Raw genomic sequence first — 11,887 nt, 5'->3', positions numbered from 1 at the left:
GTCCACCTTTCCGACCACGAGGTTCTCTCTCTCTCTCTCTCTCTCTCTCTCTCTCTCTCTCTCTCTCTCTCTCTCTCTCTCTCTCTCAAAAACACACACACACATACACTGCACAATGTTCGGGAAAGTCTTTTTTTGGAGACGGTCATGTTTCCTCGTCTTCAAGATCCAAACTAGGAGTCCTCAAGACCCAAACTGGGAGTCCTAATAAATTTTTCCAAATTTTCAACAGTTTTAAATTATTTGCTTGTATTTTTTACCGATTTTTCTTCCCTGTTCCCTAGTTTCAAACCAGCTAATCTAGATTTTCAACCAGCTCTAGGCTAAGCAGAGGCAAACCTTTCCTGAACACACACGCACGCGCGCGCACACACACACACACACACACACACACACACACACACACGCTTTTTTTTGTAAATCTTGATTGATTTACAAGTGGGAAACCTCAAGCCAAGGAAAACCCACAATAAACTAGAGGTACAAAAGACGAAGCCCCATGAGGCTCAAAAAACTACACACAAAATAAACTCACTTTAGCATGCCATATGAAGAATCTTAATTAACTTACCTATAGAAATATGTTGATTGTTGATCATCACATCAAACTCATATTGGCATGCTATACAATAGAGCTTGAACCACCCAAGTAAAAGTCTACCATTATATGAGTGTTGATGATTACTTGCCATTGATTAATGGTAGAGAATGCAATGAGTAGATTGACACAAAGATGATAACTTTCAACCAGCATATTTTCATTGAAAGTGGCTATAAATATTCATGGATTCCTTTATGAAACAACATGTATATAGGAAAATACAAAACACTAGAAAGTGTCATACTATTCAAATCAATGCCCTGGTTAGTGTATTACTCAAAGATTTCGATCACAAAAACTCATGCTGTAAGAAAACAATACTCAAAAGCTGCTGATCATTTTATGAGAAGTTTGACATTGTTATCTTATGTAGGTGATCCAAGCTCTTGTTCCAACCCTAAAATGTTATTCAAGCAAGGAACATCATGAGAAGTTCAATTAAAGAGCGGATTGCAACTAAGGCTTGATGATATATTGCCACTTAATCCTCATACAAGTGATTAACCAAATGCAAGGGATCTCTAACTTTCTAACTCAACCAACCAAGATATTTTGTTTTCTAAAAACAGTTCTCAACACCCTAATAGCTCTTTAATGAGCTTTTAACATCTTGTTTGAATTAGAGTGATTCATTTCTAGGAAAAGTTACTCAAAAGGGGGTGCCGTTCTTTAATTATGGGAAATTCCATTGGCCGCTTGCGAAAAAGCTTACAACAGTCGATGGATCAACTTTCTGAAGTTTGAGGTCACAGACTTTTAAGAAGCAATTTAAATAAGACAATTTCTCATTTTAATTAAGCTTACCCTTCAAGGTGGGTGAGTCAGTGAAAGCCACATTAAGCCATTTCACCCATTCAACCCTTTTGGAGGTTTTGATCAAATTGCCAAATGAGAAGGCAGGTAGATGAATGCAGTCGAAAAGCTGTCATTTAACACCAAAACAAAAATTGGCAACCAAATCACTGCTTGCTAGGGTGTAAATATTTAGTCTCCTCAGATGCTAGGAGAGTTTGATGCACAGCATAACAAGTAGAACTTAATCTGTGCAAGGAAGAGAAACTTGTCTACATGCAGACCCTCTCTCTCTCTCTCTCTCTCTCTCTCTCTCTCTCTCTCTCACACACACACACACACACACACACACACACACACACACACACACACACCCCTATCAGGGAGGGTAAATAATAAGGGTTGCTTTCATTAAAGTTAGTGGCATTCATCTCTTCAGTGTTGCAAGTAGCAACTCTTCTTGTTACATTACAAAGAGAAGCCTAATTTGAGGCTCCTTAAGCTCAGAATGTAGTGAGCATGCAATACTTTCACACTATCCTCTTCATAAATATCAATTTTATAGCTTAATTATACTCACTACACTCATGACTAGGATCACACTGGCTTGCCATGCTGAGGGGCTCTCCCATATCATGGTTATTGTCGATGTCATCTGGATAGTGGGGCAACAACTCCATAGCTACATCACCTACATCAAAATTCAGCTCATCATCGAATGTCAAGCTTTCATCGGGGATCATGAGCTCTCGCAGCTTGAGTTGTTGGTATTGAACCACTTCATGTAGAAACTTAACTTCTCGAGCAAATGTAGCGTTCTCTTGTGCCAATCTTGCTTTCTCTGTGAGGAGTGCCTCAAGTTGAAGCCTTACCTGCAAAACCATTACTTTACTTACATGCTCTTGCTTCTCACATTCACTATTTATTCACACTCAAGCTGGCCGGCCTATCAGTGATAAATCATAACAATAAGTTCTCAAATTATGTGGGACAACCTTGTTGCAGCATTGAAAAATGACCCAGTAAAGCTGAATCCAATCTCATCTGTTGATGTGCAAAGCGAGCCCTTCACAATGCACAGAGAAGAAGCCCTAACAAGATAACCCTGTTGAGGCTAGGTTCATGGACTACTTAAGTAGAGCTCACCCACACACTAGCCAAGATGCCCATAAAATACTTGCCAAAAAGAGAAGCAAGGGCTGGAATCTGTAGCATTTTTTTGAATGAATGAACTCAATAGCCAATTTGCTTCACTGACGCCTCCATATTTCTCGTGTGCAACCATAGAGAAAATGGCTTTTGTGATTTGTTACTATAATAGATCAAGTGGCCGTCCATAAACAACATGGTTAAATCTGATGAAAATTCACCAGACCCTAGAGGGCGACTCAATTCTGATTCTATGATTTGGGTTACCTCCCAGGTGCAAATTCTTCTGTCTAGGTCTATATATCTGAAAGAGAGATACCTTGATGAGTCCAAGGATAGAGCAAGCTACACACACATGGTAGTCATCCACAAGAGATACTGGGACATTTCCACCAACGTCATCAGTGCATTTCATATGATGGAACTCATGGTCACACCGAACAGGAAATAAGAACAGGGAACGGGGACAGGGAATGGAATGAATTGCCATTCTCTGTGACTATATAGTCGCATGAAACATGGACCAGACCAGAATGGGAAATTGAAACAGGGAACGACTACGACATGCCCAACAAGGGTCTATCCCTGTGACTATGGATGGATGTTAAATTGGATATCAATAGACACCCTAAGCCCCCACCCCTTGACAGAGCATGGAAGGACAAGGACTATAACACTCAACTTTCTTTTTACCCTTTTGGTTCTCACCATATTGAGAAGTTCGATTAAGACTTTGAATTATCTGAATTAGCACCATTCCCACCCTCATGGAGAATTTGAATGAGCTCTCCTGATCACATCATAACCAAAGCAAAAGCTGAACTGGTAAATATTGCAGAGACAACAGACTCATGAAAGAACAGCTTTGCCTGGAGACAGCAAGTTTTGGCCACCATTCATGCTCAAAGTGTTTGTTAATCGGCTCCTTTCATATCCTCAAATGATCATCAAAGGCACCTACACTTTGAGCAAGCAAAATGATCTACAGCTCCTGTCATATGCTCAGATGATCATTTTCGACACCGACACTTTGAGCAAGCAAAACGATACAACCAACTCGAAGGCAAATATGTATGGCAAATAATGACATATCTGTCTTTGTTTCATGGTACTTGTTCAAAAGGCTCAGACTACTCCCTTTCTGATGTTTTTCACCCACAGAACAGGCCCACACAAATCAGTAGTGTTTTCGTACAGGGTGCCACTGGACAGCTATTGCTCACGGCTCCAAGCTTCCATTGTTTGTATCTTAATCACAAGTTATGTCTTTTCCTCCCAACTCTTGAAACCTTTATGGTAGCTTCTGGTAGAAAGATTTTAGGGTGGCTTTAAAATCTCTGTAGCAGATTAGATACTATCCTTTGACAAAGTAGCTTACTTCAGTGGCACTCACCCTACTTGCCAACTCCAAACTTTACAACTTGTTGGGACTCAATCTAGAATGCTCTGGATGCAAGAGACCTTTAACCAGCTCATTGCAAATTTGCGATGTGCTTACATGCAAACAAATGAGAAAGACTAGATTAACAATGCGCATACTTAAAGAAGAGCCTTCAAGCATAATCAATTGTATTTCAGAGTAGAATTAAGGGAGTTACCAGATCATCCTCCTCATGCCTGTCACCTTTGTCGATGCTCTCTCTTAAACGTCTATTTTCTTCCTCGAGTTGCAAGCAGCGATCCTTGGTGAAAATCAGATCTTGTTTTACACCTTTGAGCTCACGCAAAAGTAACTTGGCCTTTGTTGTCATTGCCATAGCCAACTGTAGAATCAAATACTCAGCTTCTGTAGGCCTTATGTGACAGACATGATTGCTTTACCACCAGACAATGATATTTCTCAAGTAAGCATACGCATTTAGTGCAATTTACCTCCTGAGGAACTTTCATTCGATTATTCTTTGTCCCTGGAGATGCTTTCTCGAAACTTGCTTGAAGCTGTGAAGGGCTACCTAGGCGCCTCATCAAGTTTATACCCTCACCATTCTTAATCGGAGTTGAGCCTTGAGGTTCTTTGCACATAAGATCAGGTGCCTTAGATGGAACATATTGTCGTTGTTCCTGCAATTGACGCATAAATTATCTTTGGTTATCTGAGATACAGAGAAGCAAGAACCAATTCAAGCAGAGTACCTCAAGAGCCATTCCGAGGGTGTTAGTCAAGAGGGACAAAGAAGATGCTATTGCTTCCAAACCCTTGTGTAGTGCTAGCGGATCTTGTTGATTCAATGTAGACTCAAAAGACAATGCATCACTTCCACTCTGCACATCAAGACAAAACAATCCTTCTGAAAATATATTCAATTTTTTGGTGAATAAGCATCTTATCATAGACTTCCAAATGTCTGTCATTTTAAATGCATCAATAAAATTTACTCAAAATCAAAACTCTCATTCAATTGCACCATAAAAGCATACTACTGAAAGCTCAATCCTGCCTATTTGTCGCATCCAAGTGCTGGATACTGCTGCCCATGTACGCAATTCAGCAATGGAAGAAATACATAGTGACATGGGAAGATGACCCAATAGACCCATACTCTCTTACAGTGCAAAAGCATGTCATGCTGCCATTTGAAAGCGGAATAACTCAACCATTCCAGAAGAGAATCTCAACCTGCTCTGAACTTGGCGACAAGGCACTAGATGAGGTAGAGGAACCGCCTGTGGATGAGTAAGCCATGGTTTTGAGGTTGACGTGTTCTTCTATCCTTTTCTTCAGGGCAATAGGGGTCCTAGTCTGTTGCAAAAAAACACAGAACTGAGAACATTGAAGCGGTCGTGAAGCATTGTGATGAAACACAACTCTTGCTCAATAAAAAATCAACAACTTGACGCGCTATGGCAGCAGGGGAGGGCAGATTTCCCCCCTGTGCCTTCTTTAAGCCAGAGTCACATCTTCTACGCAGAACATTAAGGCCACCATCGCTGAGATTCAATGGAGCCCAAACAAATTCGCTGTTTATAAAGAACAGGAGAACGGAAGATAGTAAAGAAAGGAAATCACTGTTCCTCATGTTCATGCTTTCCATTTTGCAATCTTTCGCAGAGGCTAGAGCTGGTAAGAATGAGCGGGAGTCGCTGCAGAAGAAGAAGAGAGGGGAGGATCAGAGGCAGGACACAAAAAAGTAGCTGCAGAGTGTTTTCAGTGAGGCGGGCAGTTGTTTGAATTTGGGTCAACGGAAACATTTTGCAAAGGCTCTTTTCGCTTTTGAAAATAGGAGCAGATCCTTGAAGATGGTGTTGTTTTGGTGGCACACCCTATTTGACACCACTTTGTCAGGTGGGATCAGCGGTCCAGGATCTGGAAGATGTGGGCCGTCCGTTTATTTTCAAGAATAAAAAGATTTTGATGGGTTGGCCCTCACAATTTGAACCCACTACCTCTCACACTAGAAACATCGGCTCTCCCATTAAGCTATCGCGTACCACTTGAAAAGAGGGTGAGAATATAATATGATATGACAAAAGTGACGGGGTGCGGATCATACTATGTTCACTTGGAGATCACTTTGGAATGGTTGGGATCACACGATGATCACTTGGAGATCACTTTAGAATGGTTGGGGGCACACGATGATCACTTCGGAATAGGTAGGTTCACAGGGTGATCACATCTCAATTCGGAATCACACGGGGATCACTTGGCGATCACTTGATGTTCACATTGAGTTTCCTTGGGGTTCACTTCGATTGTGATCACATGATGATCACTTGAGGATTAATTCGCCATCGGACGGCGCAAAACCAATCCCGCCGCCCCCAATTGATAGCGACCATTAATCCCACCTGACACAAGTGGTGTCAAATAGTCCTAAGGGTGGCACACCCTCAACACTAAGAGCAGAGTCGCACCAAAGGTGAGCAAAGGCAGTGGGGATAAAGCTAAACTTTGGTCGCACCCACAGGGGAAGGAGCTGGAAATGACAATTGACGAGAGGAGTGGACTGAAAATGAATTAGCTTTGACATTTCATTGGCAAGAGGCTTCCGCCACATGCGTTGCTGCTTTGCTTCCTGAATTATAGCCAACCTTCATTTTTGTGTGGATTAGTGGGATGATTGGCTACGAGATTCCAAGGAGTTTACTATCAATGGCATTCATCGCTGCTCCTTCCCCCTGTTGTCCCCGGGTGCGACCCAGCTCTAAGGCCCCTGTCACACTAGGACAGGCGGCATACCACTTTTTGGAAGGCAACCAACCAAAGATTGTCACATTGGGTCATATACTAAGCGATGGCCACATTTTCTAGCGAATTCGCTGTAGCGAAATGGTAAGGCGTCAGTGATTCAAGTTGACGGGCAGGGGTCAAAACCTGTGAGCGTCGTTGGCGCGTGCGCTTTTTGCAGTTGGCCGCTTCAATAGAAAGTTGGCCGGCCTCTCTTGCTCGCCCCTCTGACAAACGTTTGTGGCCAGGTTTTACCTTTTTCATCGCAAATGGAATGATGCCATCTCAACACGGCCTTGCACACCTCGTCCCAATGTGACAGAGGCCTAAGTCCCACAGGGTCTCAAATGAGCCCATTAAGGAGTTCCTTTGGAGAAGTAGAGTAACTAGAAGTAGGCCATGGCAATGGGGTTGTTACCATAGACATGTGGTAGTGATGTGTGTGAACACACTTAGGACCATCAGGGCATTTTTCCCTCACTAGGAGGTTTTTTTCCCCGTGCATTGTATATACTCCCATCACTCTAGGGCTACCGTATCTTTCCATTGCACAATGAGCAATACTACTCTGTGTTGTGTGCCTTGAGTTTCCTTTGTCTTCTCCAAGCAATGGTCCTAAGTGTGAACACACTTAGGACCATCAGGGCATTTTTCCCTCACTAGGAGGTTTTTTTCCCCGTGCATTGTATATACTCCCATCACTCTAGGGCTACCGTATCTTTCCATTGCACAATGAGCAATACTACTCTGTGTTGTGTGCCTTGAGTTTCCTTTGTCTTCTCCAAGCAATGTGTGTTTCCCTGCAATCCTATTTCCAAAAATTGGTATCAGAGCAAGTTGCGTCCTCCCGAGCTTAGTTGCCAGCATCCCCAGCACACACCTGCTCACTTTTTCTGATTTTAGTGAGCATCAACAGGTCGACAAATACTTTGGGAAAGTTCGTAGAGTCGGGTTTGCTCAGATTTTTTTATTCGTACTCGTTTCGGTCTTCGTTTCCACCACTACAGGCAGTAGTGTGCAAGCACTTTGGTCCTTTTGTGTAGAATTTTTGTCAGTGCCATTTTTTTGCATAAAAGATCCTTACAGTCTTCTTTGGGTTGTGTAATATAGCACGCATTAGTCTTGCTTTGCTTCTCCTCTTTGCGGGCAATTTTCACATCAAGTGTAGGTATTCGTCATGGCTGACAACAACACAGATGTGTTCAAGATGTTTACTGTTGAGGATAAATTGGATTGGGACAATTACCCAATGTGGACTTACCTGATGCAATATATTCTTGTGTCAAAGGGCGTGTGGAATGTTGTGCAGGGCATCGATGTACGTCCGGGTTCTGAGGATCCATCGGATGTTGAGGATGTTGCAGGCTTTGGTGGCAGGGTTGCTGCTGCTAGAGTTGTTTTGTCTACGGCTGAGCAGAATCATTGGGATGTAAGAGATGCACAGGCCCATGCATTGATTGCATTATCTGTGAAGCGCACTATTAATCCTCGTATTCGTGCAGCTAAATCGTAAAACAGGCTTGGGATATTCTAGCTGGTCTTTATGCAAGTGGCAATGAGGCTAAAATTGCATTGGTGCGTAAAGAGCTAGAGTCAAAGATTATGCATGAGGAAGATGAAATGAACACTTTTCTTGATGGTATCAAGGATTTTTATAAGCAACTTATCTCTGCGAATGAAGTCATTTTTTACAGTTTCCTTGTGCAGACTGTTCTTGATGCTTTGCCAGATTCTTACCATACTTTTGCTAGTACAACTTATGACCCAAGGAAATCCTGAAGTTGTCAAGTTTGATGCATTATGCACATTGTTTTTGCAAGAGTCACTTTCCCAAAAAAACAGGGCTAAACAACATGTAGTTGAATAGGCCTTTATTGATGCTCGAAGAAAAAGTGGTAACATCAATGTAACCACTTCTCATGGTTCTTCTACGAGTGGTAAATCACTTGTTCCTAATGCTTCTGTAAGTAGCACTTCGTCTGGTAGTTCTGGTGAAAGGGCAAAAAGAAGATGCATTGCCATTATTGTAAATCTAATGATCATTTGATTAAGTAGTGTCCGAAATTGAAGGCAAAAGATGCTAAGAAGAAAGAGGCTAGTTCCACTACAAGTGCAACTATTGTAGAGTCTTCTGTGAAAGGAGATTGTGATGATGATATAGGTGCAGAATGAGCTTTTAGTACAGAGTGCACCTATGATCCTTCTGTCCATGATGCATGTATGTCAATTGCTATAGATGCTCATGTGTGTTACTTTGATAGCGGTGCAACAAAGCACATTACCTCTCATCGTGACTTGTTTACCTCTCTCAAGGATGTCTCTCATGGGAATACAGTCACTTGTGCAAACAATGCCTCTTATCCGGTCAAGGGAGTTGGAAAGATTGTACTGATTGCTACAAATGGCACTTGTTTCACACTTGTTGATGCATTTTATGTACCTAGGATAAAAAAGAACCTTTTGTTTGTATCTTCACTTGCTAGACTTGGTCTAAAGTTGTGGATGATAGATGTACGATTCATAATCTCAGTTTTGGTGATGAAATTGTTGCATCTTGCATTTATGTCGTGGGCTGTATAAGCTCACTTTGTATGACAAGTGTGAGTAGAATTTAGCAAATGAAATTGTGGATTCTAAGGTATGCTTCTTTGTTGCCTCTTGAAGCACCTATTAAGCATGGTTGTGAAGAATATATTTTGGGTAAGATGTAGCGTTCAAAGTTTCCAAAGGATGGTTCAGATAGGGCTACATGCAGGTTGCAGCTTGTGCATAGTGATGTTTGTGGGCCCACGCAAACTCCGTTCTTGGGCAATTACCTTTACTTTGTGACTTTCATTGATGATTACTCCAGGCATGCATGGGTATATAAGCTTAAGCTAAGTCCGAAGTGTTTGTGTGCTTCAAGAAATTTTTGGCTACGGCTGAAAATGTCTGTAGATGTACTATGGGCACCCTTTGTTCAGATCAAGGGGGGCAGTATATGTCTCATGAGTTTAATGCATTTTTGGCTAGTCATGGGATAAAACACCAATGTAAAATTCCATATACACCTCAGCAAAATGGTGTTGTTGCGAGAAAAAATAGGTCGCTTATGGAAATCGCACGATGTATGGTCAAGAGTCAAGCTTTGCCACATTTTTTTTGGCTTGAAGCCATCATGTGTACTTCTTATGTACTTAACATGTGTCCTACAAAAGCTTTGCATTCTATGACTCCATATGAAGCATGGCATGATAGAAATCCATCTATTGATCACATGCACATTTTTGGTTGTTTGGCTTATGCTTTGGTGCCACAAACGTAGCGTAAAAAAATGGATGATAAGGTTGTCAAATGCATTTTTTGTTGATTATAGTATTGGAAGCAAAGGTTACAGGTTGTATTATCCACAAACAAAGTGTATCTTGGTTTCAAGGGATGTTGTGATTGTGGAAGATTCTGTTCAACCCTTCCTGTCATATATTATAGACAATAATGTAAGCTCACATGACTTATATGATAGTTTTTTGCCCGAGGGGTTCACTATGTGTAAAACTACCATATCACGTGCGTTCAAGACATGTTTGTAAAACCCCTTATCTGTGAATTTTGTTAAGAATATAATGTACCCTTTTCTTTTAAAATCTGTAAGTTTTTTTAAAATTTGAAAAAATAATTCCCTTATGTTTATATATTTCTGTAAGTTTCAAGAACTACTAGTACCCTTCTGTTGAACTCACGTGATAGGTTACATTTTTATTAGGTGACCTTCTCGGGGTTTGTTGCCACTGTAAATTCAAATGAGGAAAATGTACAGCCTAGGGGAGGTTTTTAAAATGTTACAGATCAGTGTTTTAGTGACGCAGATGTACATGATGTACTTGATGAGAAAAGGGTTGAGAATGATCAGGCTAGAGGTATGCCAAAATGGCTGGTGCATACTTTGTGTGATAGTAAATTGGATGCACCTTTGTCTAGTCATACTTGTTCAGGTTCTTGCCAAGATTTGCCTCCTGGCAAAAAGGCCAATGGTAGGAAGTGGGTTTACAAGTTGAACGCAAGTCGAGGGTGACATTGACTTGTTGCAAAGGGTTATGCACATAAAAAAGGCATAGATTATGAAGAGACTTTCCCTCACTTGTTGTATAACTATTGTGTGTTTTTTATGTGCATTGGCAATTCATTTGGGATGGGATATACATCAATCAGACATTGGTACTTGTTACCATATACATGTGGTAGTGATGTGTGTGAACACACTAGGACCGCCGGGGCATTTTTTCCCTCTTTAGGAGGTTTTTTCCCCCGTGCATTGTATATACGCCCATCACTCTAGGGCTATCTATCTTTCCATTGCACACTAAGTAACAAACTCTCTATTGTGTGCCTTGAGCTTCCTTCGTCTTCTCCAAGCTGTGTGTGTTTCTCTGCAACCCTAATTCCAACAATTGGTATCAGAGCAGGTCACGTCCTCCCGGGCTTAGTCGCCAGCTGCTCCAGCACACGCCTGCTCACCTTCTCCGATTTCAGTGAGCTTTGGCGAGCGTTCGCAGGTCGACAAATATTTTGGGAAGGCTCAAAGAGCTTGGTCTGCTCAGAATTTTGATTTGGGCTCATTTCGGCCTCCGTTTCCCCTACAGGCAGTACTGCACAGGCTATTTCGTCATTTTGTGCAGATTTTCTGTCAGTGCCGTTTTCTGCATAACAGGTGCCTTATAGTCTTCAACGGTTTGTGCTATATAGCACAAGTTGTTCCCGCTCCATTTCTCCTATTTTCGGGCAGTTATCACATCAGGTGCAGCATTTACCATGGCTGACAACAACAACACAGATGTGTTCAAGATGTTTGCTGCTGAGGACAGGTTGGATGGGGACAACTACCCTATGTGGGCTTATATGATGCAACATGTTCTTGTGTCAAAAGGTGTCTGGAACATTGTGCAGGGCATTGATGTACGTCCTAGTTCTGAAGATGTAGGCGATATTGAGGATGTTGCAGGTCTTGCTGCAAGGATTGCAGCTGTTAGAGTTGTTTTGCCTACGGTAGAACAAGCTCGTTGGGATGTTAAGGATGCACAGGCTCATGCATTGATTGCGTTGTCTGTGAAGCGCACCATTATTCCTCACATCCGTTCAGCAAAATCTGCAAAACAGGCTTGGGATATTCTAGCAGGTCTTTATGCAAGCCGCAATGAGGC

At 41.8% G+C, this 11,887-nt stretch overlaps 1 protein-coding gene across 2 annotated transcripts; it reads right to left on the bottom strand.

The window, feature by feature from the left end:
- Window positions 1–1,782: 1,782 nt before the first annotated feature.
- On the bottom strand, window positions 1,783–5,746 carry LOC147446422 (uncharacterized). 2 transcript variants are annotated; one of them, XM_086525647.1, is made up of 6 exons: window positions 5,550–5,746; window positions 5,160–5,277; window positions 4,676–4,804; window positions 4,415–4,603; window positions 4,141–4,305; window positions 1,783–2,265 (listed from the first exon to the last, which is right to left on the bottom strand). In XM_086525647.1, exons 1-6 carry the CDS (start codon window positions 5,729–5,731, stop codon window positions 1,960–1,962), a joined length of 1,089 nt encoding a protein of 362 aa, XP_086381773.1. In that variant the 5' UTR covers window positions 5,732–5,746; the 3' UTR covers window positions 1,783–1,959. The 2 variants fall into 2 exon arrangements, with proteins under 2 accessions (XP_086381773.1, XP_086381772.1); XM_086525646.1 differs by having other exon boundaries at window positions 5,160–5,282; window positions 5,374–5,682.
- Window positions 5,747–11,887: the final 6,141 nt, after the last annotated feature.

The sequence above is a fragment of the Adiantum capillus-veneris genome, chromosome 12 (genome assembly GCF_014529385.1).
Source record: "Adiantum capillus-veneris isolate H3 chromosome 12, ASM1452938v2, whole genome shotgun sequence".
Classification (NCBI taxonomy): domain Eukaryota; kingdom Viridiplantae; phylum Streptophyta; class Polypodiopsida; order Polypodiales; family Pteridaceae; genus Adiantum; species Adiantum capillus-veneris.
The sequence above is the reverse complement of the archived record's forward strand: the minus strand, read 5'-3'. Positions and strand labels throughout refer to the sequence as shown.

Coding starts and splice junctions, on each gene's coding strand:
- LOC147446422 (XM_086525646.1), bottom strand. CDS start 5,574: ATGGAAAGCATGAACATGAGGAACAGTGATTTCCTTTCTTTACTATCT. Junction 5,283..5,373: donor CTGCTGCCATAGCGCGTCAA/GTTGTTGATTTT, acceptor TTTTTGCAACAG/ACTAGGACCCCTATTGCCCT. Junction 4,306..4,414: donor GAATGAAAGTTCCTCAGGAG/GTAAATTGCACT, acceptor TTGATTCTACAG/TTGGCTATGGCAATGACAAC.